A 14,364-nucleotide genomic window follows, 5' to 3' on the forward strand; every position below is an offset into this window, starting at 1 on the left:
GCCGTTTACCTTCCCGCTGTAGCGGTCCCTATTTATCTACTTGCATTTTGATGTGCTTTCGAACTGCTAGGTTGGCAGGAGCTGGGACCGAGGAATGGGAGCTCACCCCGTCACAGGGATTTGAACCGCCGACCTTCTGATCAGCAAGCTCTAGGCTCAGTGGTTTAACCACAGCGCCACCTGGGTCCCTAGTTAGTTGTTACCTATTTGCAAAACAGCAATACATTTGCAAGGGAAGAGGATGCAGAGAACACCAGAAGTTGAACACACCCCTGTAATCTTGCATTGGACACCCCCCTATGATTTCTTAGTAGCCCACCAGGTCTAGTGGGAATAAGCCACCTCTGGTGCTGAGACAACTCTTAGGAGACCCTTCTTCCCAACACAGCAGCGGTGTTTGATGGGATCAGTAGGGCGAAAGGCAGAGTGACCAACAGTAAGTATTGCCAGAGCCAGTGACAAGCAGAACCAAATGATTCTAGTTTTGTTCCCATCCTCATCCCTGCTGAATTCTCTAAGGGCAGCACTGAGGCTAAATGCATAGTGTAGATGGGCCTTACGTGCATTACTTACAATGAGCCTGCTCTCAGAAGAACTTAGTTGGCCATCACCCAAAATGTTAAAATGATATCTTTCTCTCATCTTCTCCCCCACCCAAGGAAGAAACACAGCACTCACACAGTTAACGGCTTAAATGCCATTTCTAATAAAAGACACTTCCATTTTTAAAGAAGTCTTTTGTGTGAGTTTAATAAAATAAATTTTGAATATCAATAAAGAACATTCTATTTTTCTTGGCATACCTTTGCTGCTCTATATCCTTCTGTTGCAGAAGCTGCCATGCCATGGGGCGGATGGCTCCTCCGTACTCCATTGAAGTCATGCCATAAAAGCTGGAGATGGTTTGCTAAAATGCTCCAAAGGTATTCAAATTTCTTTCAAGAAGAAATTCAATTTATTGCATTTATATTACAATGTCTGTCAGGAAGAAAGGTTATAATCGCCAGCATATTTGCAATTTACATTTTCTTCTTTATATGAGGTAATGGTATTAGAAGTCAACTCTGAGATTTAAAGCTGAATTGGGTGTACAGGCCTCTCTCTCTTTTTGCTCTCTCTTTGCCACTAAAATAGCATTTTTAAGCTTTTGCGGAAAAGCATGAGTTACCAGGTGTTAAAGAAATGCCAAAGGCCGGATGCCAGGTGGCTTAAGGGGCTGCAAAAGGCTTGTCCTGGTTTCCTGTAGTTATGTGTCAACTGGATGGGACAGACGGAGACAAGCTATATGTGCTACTATTTCTTGTTTTAGGAACATAGGAAGCTTCCTTATAGAGAATCAGACAGCCCATTTACAGTTGCACATGTGTTGACTGAACACGCTTATATATCATGTGTGAAACGATGAATGCATGATAACTTTTAGTCAGGTAATTGGCCCCTCTAGGCCACATCCACACCATACATTTAAAGCACTATGGCACCACATTAAACAGTCATGGATTCCTCCCTAAGAATTCTGGAAACTGTCATTTGTTTAGGATGCTGAGAGTTGTTTAGAAACCCCTATTCCCCTTCCAGAGCTACAATTCCCAGAGTGGTTTAACAACCAGTCTCTCTTCCCAGGGAATTACTCTGAAAATTGTAGCTCTGAGAGATAAATAGAGGCTTCCTAACAAGAGACAAGCAATGACAAACCTAGACAGCATCTTAAAAAGCAGACACATCACCTTGCTGACAAAGGTCCGTATAGTTAAAGCTACGGTTTTCCCAGTAGTGATGTATGGAAGTGAGAGCTGGACCATAAAGAAGGCTGATCACCAAAAAATTGATGCTTTTGAATTATGGTGCTGGAGGAGACTCTTGAGAGTCCCATGGACTGCAAGAAGATCAAACCTATCCATTCTCACTGGAAGGACAGATCCTGAAGCTGAGGCTCCAGTACTTTGGCCACACCATGAGAAGAGAAGACTCCCTGGAAAAGACCCTGATGTTGGGAAAGATGGAGGGCACAAGGAGAAGGGGGATGACAGAGGAAGAGATGGTTGGACAGTGTTCTTGAAGCTACCAACATGTGTCTGACCAAACAGCGGGAGGCAGTGGAAGACAGGGGTGCCTGGCGTGCTCTGGTCCATGGGGTCACGAAGAGTTGGACACGACTAAACGACTAAACAACAACAACAACAAGAAGAGATAATACATAGCCCAAATAGAAGAGAATTCAGTCAATCTTTACTGGGAAGAGGAGTTGTCTACCTGAACCTCTGCTTGAGGGCTACAGTAGAAGTGCTGTAAGTCAATGCATGCTGTATATGCAAAAGATTCAAGTTTCAGTTTCTGGCATCTCCAGGAGGAGTGGGGGAAAGACCCTTGTCTGAAACCCTAGAAGTCCATATAGACAATACTGAAGCGGGCAGGCCAATGGTCTAGGGCACCTTAAGAACATATGACAAGCTTGCTTCATCAGGCCCTTGGCCAGCATACTGTTCTCGCAGTGGCCAATCAGATGCCTGTGAGAAACCAGCAAACAGGACCTGAGTGCCACATCCCTCTCTATTTGTGATTCCTAGCAACTGGTATTTAGAGGCATAATGGAGTTAGTGCATAGCCATAATGGCTAGTAGCCATTGAGAGCCTTGTTCTCCATGAATTTGCGCAATCGTCTTTTAAAGCGCCCAAGTTGACGGCCATCACTGCCTTCTGTGGGAGCAAGTTCCATAGTTTAGTTCATGTGCTTCATGAAAAAGCATTTTCTTTGGAATCTTCCGAAATTCAGCTTCATTGGAAGTTCGTGAGTTCTAGTGTTATGAGAGAGGGGAGCAAACTTCTCTAACCACTTTCTTCAGGTGCTGGTCCATAGCTGATGATGTAGAAGAATATGCTTATTTTTACTTACTTATTCATATATCAAGTCAGTCCACACAACACAATCTATGCACTTAAACATAAAACACCATTGAAGACAGTATAAAAGAATCATTAAAGTGACTGGCTAATCATGAAAATTTTAAACAACTGTATAGGCCTGTCAGCATTAAAGCATCTTCAGGAGAAGCCTGGAAGTCAAAAGCTGGAAGAGTTTTCCGCAGTACTGGGCCACTAACACAAAATATTCGACTTTTGGTTGAGGTCAATTGGGCCTCTGCACCATGGGAGTCTACTACCAGTGCTTCTTCAGACAATCTCAGTGTTCAGGTTGGGATATCAGGATTCAGGTGCTACTTGAAGTATCCTGAACCCAAATTGCTCAAGGCTTTGCATATCATCACAAGAGCCTTGAACTTGGCCTGGTAACATAGGGACAGGCAGGACAGAGGTTTCAGCAAAGTTGTCACATGCTGTCAACCATTTGCCCCCACCTGCAGTCAAGCCCAGACCCTCCAAGTGTTCCTATTTTCCAGGGATACCCCCAATTTAGAGAAGCCTTCCCGGTTTCTGATTTGATCCCGGAATGTCCCACTTTTTCTTAGGATGTCCCTATTTTCATTGGAGAAATGTTGGAGGGTATGCTAGCCGCTAAATTCTGAACAACCTAGACCTTCTGGAACTTCTCTTAGAAACCTGTAGAAGGTGTTACTTAGAAGATAGAGGAAATCTGCAGTTCAGTAATGGGATATTACCTAGTACATTTCCATCATATGCATACATCCGTAACAGCATCAGTGATGCTTGCCTAAGTTAAACAAACTTACTACTCAGCAACGACTCATGCCTAATTTAGCTCCCTGTGTGTTGAATTTAGTACAGCAACTTTGTTTTTGTTTTTTTTAAAAGTAGTAGTTGTATAAAACAGGACTTTACATCTTTCCTGTTCTACACATATTTACCTTGAGTTTGTAAATTCATTTCAGATGATGACTTCAGTTTTTGGAACCTCTCCCAGTTATAGAAGCATTAAATCTCTTACATGGTTTATTTCCACAGTGTGCTAATTTTTCTACACCTCCTTGCCGCTAGTGAAATCAGCTATAGCTCCTCAGTATTTCAAGCAGATCTTTTGCTTAGAATCCTAAGCTCTTACCTGCACTGAGTGCTGTTGGTATTAAATGGTCACAAACCCACAGCAATTGAAAACTTCTTCTGAAGTAAGGCAGGGGGCTACTGAAGAGAGGACATTTTCTTGGGTGGCCTCCAAATCATAAAACCAGGTTTTTGATCATTGGGTTATAGTCTGTCACTTCTCCTGGACTTCTTGTGTCCTCCCACCCTGCCTAACTTCTTCTCTACTGGCCACAGATGGTGGTAGCTCCAGATGAATGGTATGGGGGTAGCTGACCACTTCTAAATTAAGAATGGCAATGGCCTATGTCCTTGTGCAAAAACAAACGTTTTGAATTATTGATCCTGCTGTAGTATTTGATAATCTTGAAAGCAGACAGATGCTACGAATTTCCCTGCAATGCATCCAAACAAATGGCAGTTGTTGTTTTTTCCTTTTGTGAAATCTGACTCGGTACATAAGTAACACAGTTGGAATTCAAGTCATGGCTTTGATTCTTGCTCAGTACATTGTCACAGAGTAAAGTCAGGCCTGAAAGTGAAACCCTGTGGATGAGTCATGCAGGCACTTTCCGTGCTATGTATGCCTGTGTTATTGCAGTCCCACATGCAGTATGAAGTGATTTTGTGGGAAAGCTTCTGTATGTCTCCTGTTAAGAGCAATTAGGCAAGTATTTTCGGCTGACCGGGAATACTTTTAGATATCAGATGGATTAATCCAGACCTGTGGCAATGAAAAATAAAGCATGGGGTGGGTGGGAATACTCCAGAACGAATTACTCGCCATTTCTCTTGTAGCTTGACATGGAGTGGATCTTAGTATGAGTGAGCAAAATGGGTTATAGTTGGGGATGGGGAAATCTATCTACTCCAGTTTCTCATCCTCCCCCCCCCAATCTTCAGTTCAGTTCTCCACATTTCCACTGTTAGTGCCAATTTCACAGATCAAAGTGGTCAAGTGGGTTTGTAGTTCCTAGCACTGGGAACCTAGTGCAGCTAAACTGGTTCCTAGTTTTTAAGGGCTGTAGATTTGTTGTTTCTCAAGGTTTCACTTATTTTCTGCTTCTTCTCCAAGTCAATTGGTGTTACTGTTAACTTCATGACTCCACGATGACCATGTGTAAGCTTGTACTCAGAATGGCTTTGTTTGCCATACATAATAAACTTTAAGTTTCTTCATTCTTCCAACCAGCAATCTTAACAGACTATTTATCTCTGCACTTGGAACAGTAGATATAGGTAGATAGATATAGATCACACTCCAACATTCTATATATGCTCTATTTACAGGAAAAAACGATGGGGGATTCAAGATAACGGAGTTATCAAAAAATTAAAGGAGTGGGGATACCATTGGGTCATGAGTTGGATGTGGTCAATGGGGCTCCCTATCCAGCCTGCAGCTTTGCCTCCTCCCTCAAGTGTGGCTTGAAAATAGCTTCCTATTTGAGGAAGCCTACTTGCAGCATGGAGGGGGGGGGGCATTTCCAGGGCAGTCACAGTCAGTGTGAGAAGGGTTAATGTCCACGACCCTGTGTACTGCAGTCTTCTTGCCAAAAGCCACCCTCATGCATAGACACATACGCCAATTGCTTTGGGGGGGGGGAGGAATTCCATCTACCAGCTCCAAAAGGTTCTCAGCAGGATATACCTCACATTAAAGCTACGTATGTGTCTGTTTTCAACAAGCAGCAGAACTCAAGCTGGAAATGGAAATGTTACATGCGTTAGGCATGTTCACCAGAGTTTCAGGCATCTGTTTAATAGAACTGTAATGAGGGAGCCTTTTGGTGACTCTTCCTTTTAAATATATAATAAATGCTCTTTGCAATTGTCTCTGGGCATGCAGCATGCATGCAACACACACACACACCTGTGATGCGTTGATCAATATCTGCAGAAATAGATTACCTGCTGCATAAATCATGTTTATATGTAACTGACAATCCATCCCCATTGGGGAAAAGAGATGGAAACTTAGATAGGCCAGGTGTGTTGGCTGTTAGGTCGCAGCATGCAGCTTGTAAGTTATTAGAGTCAGATAGGAAGAACACCAGTGTTTCCACTCTGCCTCCATTCCTAGAGGAGTGGCACATTCTAGTGGGCTGGCAGTGGGCCTGTGCCAAAAATGTACCAGGAGTCACATTATGGGCATTTGCATGCCCCAGAAAGAACTGGATGTTGCACAACGACTGCATCTTGGGATAGCTATCATTACCACACGCTTCCATCTCAAGATTGGAGAGCTACCGCTGTGTAGTAGTGCAGGCCACTCCTGGGCTGGATCCAGACCCAGACCCAGCTAATCACACTTGGGTCCCACACTTGGACTTAAGACCTCACCTGAAGTATATATTTACAGCACTATTCTACCCCTCACAGAGCTCCAATTCCAAGACTTGTTTAACAGTCAATCCCTCCAGGCCAGGCACCCCCAAACTTCGGCCCTCCAGATGTTTTGGACTACGATTCCCATCTTCCCCGACCACTGGTCCTGTTAGCTAGGGATCATGGAAGTTGTAGGCCAAAACATCTGGAGGGCTGCAGTTTGGGGATGCCTGCTCCAGACTGATGTATTTTTGCAGGTGTGTTCTGAAACATGCCATTGATTCAACAATTGCATTGCATTGGTGCAAAGGGTGTTGTTTATTCCTGTTAATACTGACTCCCCAAACTGGACATTCCCAAAATCATGTTTCTATTTTTGCATTAGGGATGCTGCATCTTTTTAAAGCAGTTTATGTGGTTGCTCCAGTCTTTCATGCTAGCATCACAATAACCCCAAGAGGAAGATAAGCTCAAGGTCACCTCCCATGATCGTGTGGCGATTCGAACTCAGGCCTCCATAGGTTGCCTCCAGCATTCTAATCACTCCATCACAATGGCTTTGTCAATCGTCATGGGCCAAAAACCTGTGTTCCCAATCGGATGGCATCCCATGAGCAAGCAAGGACCAGATCATAGGCACACACATTGTGCTGTCTCAGACCCTTGGTTCATTTAGCTCAGGACACTGAAAACAATGGCCCCTCAGGGTTTTAGGCTGGGGCTTTCATAGATCCACTTGAAGATACCAAGGATGGAAGCTTCTTCATGCTAAAAATGTACCTGGCCAATAGGAAACTGCCTTACAAAACACATTGTGGGCCCACCTAGTTCAATATTGTTTTCACTGACCAGAAGCAGCTCTTTATCGTTTCAGCCAGGGGTCTATCCCAGCTGGACCTGGAACTGTTGGGGACTGAACTTAGGGCAGTCTGCATGCAAAGGCAGTTGATCTAGCACTGAAGTGCAGCTCCCCTCCCAAAGTAGAAGGGGGAAGAGAGACACAGGGTTACAATCAATGTTTGCCACGACATTATACTTTTCACTGCATTCTGTTGAGTCTTCACATACAACTGTTTCTGTACATGAGTTTGCTCAGTGTTGGAACAGGGAGATTTTTTGTGACATCTTGTACAAACAAGATGCAATTTCTTCTTCTCGCACAACCTGTTGGATTTCTGTCCTCCACACCACTGCTTCTGCCTTGCAGAGGTAGGAGAGAAGCAGCTTTCACTTTCTTTCACATATCTGCCTTTCGTTCTAAAGGGGGGGGGAGAGAAAAGAAAAGGTGAACCAGCAATGCTTTCCCTAACGTGATTTGTTTTCTAATGCACTCTTTTTTCTTTAAAAAAACAACCCACAAAACAACACAGTCTAAATTTAGTCACCTAAACAAACAAGTAATCTGTATATTATTTTTCATAAAGGTTTGCAACATCCTTCAATGTCTGTTCATTTTTTATTCTGTCTGGTTACTCAACAGCGAAGTCACAGGGGACTCTTATTAAAATTCAGTTCAGCTCCTCTTTCGCATCATGTTAATGTTGAATTTATACTTCCACAGAGCGTCGTGGATAAAGAGGGTAATGATACTTGTTTAGTACTTTGTCCACGTATGAAATTGTTGGCTGTAAAAATTCAAGAAGTATAAAAAAGGGATTGGGTCATTTAAAAGAGAAGCATAAAAAAGGTGAAAAAATTATTGAACTTTGGGGAATAGTCTGATTGCATGCTGCTGCTGTTTTTGCTTACAATGTACTCAAGACCACAAGTCTAGATAACTATATAGGAGATTATGTAGATTTCAAAATCTGCCCCATGCCATCTTCAGGCTCCTGATGAAACTTGCACAAGATCTATGTGGGATACTGAGCCCCTTAATTTATGAATGAACCAGAAATGATCCAAGTGCTTTGGTGCTAGAGGTGACAACCGAAATGCCAATCCTCCCTTGGAAAATAAAACAATATATTAAGACTGCATTCCCAAAAAAACAAATCTTAGGCAACATGTCCCATTGAGCACTATGGACCTTTCTTTTGAGTAAACATGCACAGCATTACACTTAGGGATAGGGGGAGAAATTCATTTCACTTCACATTTTAATGCAGAATTTCACACTTCCTGACATAATGTGTGAACCGAAATGCCCCTATCCTTCAGAATTTGCCTTTCTCTGAATTTTGTACAGTTCCCTAAAGGAAACTAGAACCAGAACCAGCATTTATTTGTAGGTGCCCCTTCCATAGTATACTATGCTCAGGGCGGTTCACAACACGAAGAATATTACATTATTCACTAAGATACAAAGTTCAACAAAATTTAAGTCGTCAAACAATAAGTGAATGGAAACATCACATTAAGAAATATGCAATTAATTTAAAGAATCCCCTTAAAATTCATAAGGCTGAAGAATATAATAACTTAAAACAAACATAATTTGAATAACAGCAAATTTAAGCCCTTTGTAAATTAAATCTTGGCCCCCAACAAAAGCCCAGAAACACCCCACCTTTATCACCTCTACAAAACTGAGGCGCATTAATGTAAATTGTAACTGTGATCTTTCTGTAATTCAGCTTGGGACTGTTTGGCAAAGGGGAGGGTATAAGTACAAATGGTTGATAAATAGACAGCTAGAATGAGCATTAAAAATCTTAACCTTGTTGTAGGTGAGAAGTTACAGGTTAGGACCATAGCTCAGTGGGAGAGCATCCATGTCGCAAGAAAAACAAACAAACAACCACAGGTTCAATTCTCTGCATCTCCAGGTAGGGCTAGGAAAAGATCCTTCTGAAACCCTGGAAACCCACTTCCAGTGGGTGTGTAGACATTACTCAGCTAGATGATCTGATGGTATGACAGCTGCCTATCTTTTCAATGTTGTTCCCACCACAGCTCAGTGATGTAGGGCAGGCTTTGCATGCAGAAGGCCCCAGGTACAATCTCTGATCTGAAACGTTGGAAAGCTTCTGTCTATCTGTGTAAGGAATGCTAGGCTAGATGGACCAGTATAAGGCAGTCACCTGTTCCTTTGTAAGTTTGGAAAAGTTGAAGGTTACTGGTCTAATAGTAGAGTCAATTCTGAAATGAAACAGTTCTTTCCCCCCTGACTATTGGATAACAGAGATGAAAGAAATATCAGGTGTCTATAGATGGACTGAATTATCTTTCCCCACAACTCACCTGGGCTGATGCTTATAGCTAAGGTGAGATCCCAAGATTAAAGAAAGATGTGTAGGAATGAAACTTTGAATGTGGGGCGGGGGGGGGGACAGACTTGGAAGCCCCGACATCAAATTTATGTAGTCTTCATTGTGTTTTAATCTCTTCCTTCAATATAGCTCCAATTAAATCTTTCCTCCTTTCCCTCATGCATATTTAGGTAAATTAATTCTGAATGGGGTGGGGGAAGAGGAGAGATCAAAAGGAAAATGTACTGCTATAAATTACTGGGTTCTCCTCCTCCAAAGACCAGTAATGATGTCAATCAATCAAAAGATCCTAGCCAAGATCCAACAAAACATGAAACCAGTTACTACTGAGAAGGTCTTGGACTTTTATTTTTATTTACACACAGAGAGAGAGGGGGGGGATGGGAAACTGCTCTTGAAATGTGGAGCACATCTACAACAGCACAGACTTAAATTGGCTTAACAGTAAGTCAAACTTTTTTTTCAGCTTATTGCATCTAAATATTTATCCATTATTTATCACTATTCCCTCCAGGAGCAGAAGTTTAGATTCCAAAATAAAATACATTTAGGCTGCAATCCTATGATCCCTGGGACGGTGTCCTGGGGGGGGGCATAGGATGCATCTCCTTTGCTGAGCTGAGAGAAAATGAGAGAGAGAAGGGGGAAAACTGGCCTCTCTGAGAGAAAATCCAATGTTGGACGTCCCCTTCCTGCTGCCACAACTTCTGCAGTAAGTTGGACCTTATTTATAACCCACCTTGAGCCCTGTCAGGGGAAAAGATGGGGTATAAATAAATATATTTTAATAATAATATTGATCAGGAATTCCCATGGCTTCTATTTAAATACAAAAATCAGACGTGTTTAATGTTTCCCTGCCTTTTGAAATCATGTATTTTTTACCCCCAAGCTGGACACCTAAAAAACACAAAAAACACCCCAAAATGTATGGGGAATCTTCAGCCATCAAGAGTTTTAGGAACATAGGAAGCTGCCTTAAATACCACTTCAGACCGTTGATCCATCTAGCTCAGTATTGTCCACACTGGCTGGCAGTAACCCTCCAGGGTTTCAAAATGGGGACATTCCCAGCCCTGCTTGGCAATGCTTGGGATTGAACCTGGGACCTTCAGCAAGTAAAGCGGGTGCTCTGCCACTGAGCTATGGCCCTTCCCTTTGTTGCAGAGTCTCACACAAGCAGTAAGGAGAAGAAACAAGCACTTCTTTCCCTGCACATTTTGCATTAGAAATGTTGCCCGTTAAATGACTCAGAGCCTGTGGAGCAAATGCCGGCTCCTTGCAACACACATACTGACATATCCCTTTGAAATTAATATAGTGGGCTTGGAATGTACCATATCATTAAGAAGGGATTACATAGCTCTGAGACAGCATAATGTAACACCGGCTGAGGAGCCTCTAGTCGTTAAGCTAATTGGACAGCCAGTGCTCTGATAACTGGGAGCTGCCATAAATAAGCAAAGAGAGAAGCTTTGGGAGGTGCTCCTTCGGAGTCAGCCCCTCAGGGAAGTCATTAAAATTTCCATTGCCACCTCCCACCTCAGAAACAAACAAACAAAACTGACTGGACATCCCTGAGATGTCGGGATCTAAGGGATCTCATCCTTAATGCTCCCGGAATTTTACTCGGAGCCCTCACCAGGGCCTCACGAAAACATTGTTGGTTTCCACTAATGGCGTCAACTTCCTGTAAAGAGGTGGGGGGTTGTTGTTTTTAAGCAGTTGCTGGGGCACATCAATTCCACCATTGCAAACCTTGGATGGTACTTCAGGGACAACGCGAGTCTTCTTTGACCTCCTGTGTATGCACAAACACCTTGAAGGATTGATTTTGGCATTTGTAACCTAAGCTCACTGGTATATGCTCAACTCACCGGTATAAGCTCACCGGTATATACATGGGTGGCGCTGCGGGTTAAACTACAGAGCCTAGGGCTTGCCTATCAGAAGGTCAGCGGTTCGAATCCCCGCGACGGGGTGAGCTCCCGTTGCTCGGTCCCAGCTCCTTCCAACCTAGCATTTGAAAGCACGTCAAAGTGCAAGTAGATAAATAGATACCGCTCCAAGCGGGAAGGTAAACGGTGTTTCTGTGTGCTGCTCTGGTTCGCCAGAAGCGGCTTTGTCATGCTGGCCACATGACCTGGAAGCTATACGCCGGCTCCCTCGGCCAATAACATGAGATGAGCGCCGCAACCCCCGAGTCGATCACAACTGGACCTAATTGTCAGGGGTCCCTTTACCTTTACCTAACCTCAGCTCACTGGTATATGCTCTGCATGCAGAAGGTCCCAGGTTCAGCCCTCGAAATCCCCGGCAAAGCATCACAAGTGGCAAACATGGACCGAACCTCTGCCAGAGGTATGCTGCTGGTTCAAGTAGGAAATGCTGAACTAGATGCACAAATAGTGTAAGGCATCTAGTACAAGTGTGTCGATGGATGAAACTTCCACACCCACGCCATCGATCAGGCATCTCCAAACTTCTGCCCTCCAGATGTTTTGGACTACAATTCCCATCATCCCTGCCCACTGGTCCTGTTAGCTAGGGATCATGGGAGTTGTAGGCCAAAACATCTAGAGGGCCACAGTTTGGGGATGCCTGCCATAGATTGAAAGCACCAGGATACCACTCCAACCCTGGCTTCCACCAACCAATCATGGCTTCCACCCAAGAACCGTGAGAGTAGTACTTAGTTAAAGGTGCTTGCTGAGAGCTACAATTCTCAGGGATCCCTGGGAAGAGGGATTTATTTGCTAAACCACACTGGGAATTGTAGCTCTTTAAAGGGAATAGGTCAGGCATCCCCAAACTTCAGCCTGCCAGATGTTTTGGACTACAATTCCCATCATCCCTGACCACTGGTCCTGTTAGCTAGGGATCATGGGAGTTGTAGGCCAAAACATCTGGAGGGCCGCAGTTTGGGGATGCCTGGAATAGGTCAAAATTCCATGCAAACATGATAAAACTTGCACTAAAATGCTTTTAAATAAAATAAAATAAATGCAAACTGACATGAAAATGTGAAGAACTGAAATTTAGATTGAGGGGGGGGGAATGAGAAACCTAAATCCAGCCCTAGATACCAAACACTAATTCCAAGAATGTTGATCATTCTTGTTTGGAAAGCTGGGTGGGGCACAGCAATTCTGTCCCTCATTTTTTCTTCCCTCTGCTTCCTACATGTGGGTTTCCCATTATGATGGATCTCTTTGGCAGCCCCACCCACTCTGCAAATTTGAAGAGCTACGTTTACAAGAAGACTGGGCCCAATTAACAGTCTGCATAGGAGAAGGATTGGGTCTAACTCGATTTCTTCCATAGCGGCCTCAAACTTTTTTTCATCTCATATGCTATGTAACATTTTTTTCTCATTGATGGAAATAAATAGATAAAGTGCAATGGGGGGGGGAATTCTTAGGTCCTGCTACATCATTAATGTAGTTGTGATTGGCAGTCTGTAATAGGACAATCAGCAATCAATGCCAAAAAAGGTGACCTGCCATCAGCCCTCTGGAATATCAATCCATATATAATTCTTGCCAAAGAGAGCACAGTCTCTAGATTTGATGTTTCATCTCAGTGGGCGTCATTGTGGGATAAACACACTTTTAAATAAATAGCGCAAGAACATCAGGGGTTAGTTTAAATTACATCCATCTAGCACAAAGGTGAAAGCAGTTCCACTTGAGAGATCTTACTCTTCTGTCCAAAACAAAGTATTCTAGCCCTCCCCAACACCCCAACCCCCAAAGAGAAAGAAAACCACTCTTCCTTAATAACTGGCTAGTTACACGGTGCACAAGTTTGCATTGCTCTATATTCACATTATCATAAACCATTTCCAATTTGATAAAGGGGATCTCATAGTAAAAATGCAAGCTATTATAATTCCTTGCATATAAAACAGAAAATTGGCATGGAGAGCTGATTCGTTTGCTTGCAATTTTAATCGGAAAAAGCATAGACAAGTATTACTTGTCTGTAACATGAATTTTCATGAAATGCTCTCTCTCTCTCTCTCTCTCTCTCTCTCTCTCTCTGTGTGTGTGTGTGTGTGTGTGTGTGTGTGTGCATTAAAAAGACAGTTCCTCCTTCCCCTAACACACAAACTAGCATACGCACATGCATCTGCACACACACACACACACACACACACACATCTTTCTTTTTGCCTTAGGTCAGTGTTTCAGTAAACGATTGCTAAGTCATTTTGATGTGGTATACAATAATACCAAAAAAAATTCAAGACATATTGGTTTTGTCTGCTGCCTGATGGACAATATTGATTACTTGTAAATCAATTGGATCAAGAACACTTTATCTGCTATCTTTTACACCATCAGTTATTCATTGACTTTGCTCTAGCTAAGGAGGTAAGTGCTCTGCTTCACTGTCATCCTTCTGTGGTCTTCTGGTGGACACCCCAAGGTGCAAGAGAACAGTAGATTATATATGCATTGGAAGATAAGAAGCTGCCTTGTACTGAGTTACATCCATTGGTCCATCTAGCTTGCTACTGTCTACACTAAGGGGCAGCGGCTCTTCTGGATTTCAGGCAGGGTTCTCTCCCTGCCCTACCTGGAGATACCAGTGGGGATTGAATCTTGGACCTTCTGCATGCAAAGCAGATGCTCCAGGACTGAGCTTTGGTCCTTCCCCATGGCAGGCATGCAAAACTATCTTGTACTGAGTCATGCCCATCTATGCCTGTATGATTTGTTGTTATTTTTAAAATTCATCAGCATTTTAGTGCAAATGTCTCCTAATAGACACATTTTTACAAAGCATTTCCCCCCAATATAATGCATTTTGCACATTACTTTCA

The 14,364-nt window shown here is 43.1% G+C and overlaps 1 protein-coding gene across 5 annotated transcripts in view; it reads right to left on the reverse strand.

Moving 5' to 3' along the window:
- The window catches only part of FTO (FTO alpha-ketoglutarate dependent dioxygenase), a 528,974-nt gene that overhangs the window by 215,421 nt on the left and 299,189 nt on the right, over positions 1 to 14,364 (reverse strand). For 2 of the 5 annotated variants that reach the window (XM_088671932.1, XM_088671933.1), the window contains one exon: positions 7,260 to 7,581. The exons of 1 other annotated variant lie outside the window; for it this stretch is intronic. In XM_088671932.1, coding sequence (XP_088528058.1) covers positions 7,275 to 7,581 — 307 coding nt within the window. In that variant the 3' untranslated portion in view covers positions 7,260 to 7,274. Of the gene's footprint in view, positions 1 to 7,244; positions 7,582 to 14,364 lie in introns of those variants that run through there. 2 more of the 5 variants (XM_088671936.1, XM_088671934.1) reach the window with 2 other exon arrangements.

Source organism: Zootoca vivipara, chromosome 6, assembly GCF_965207765.1.
Source record: "Zootoca vivipara chromosome 6, rZooViv2.hap1.1, whole genome shotgun sequence".
Classification (NCBI taxonomy): Eukaryota; Metazoa; Chordata; class Lepidosauria; order Squamata; family Lacertidae; genus Zootoca; species Zootoca vivipara.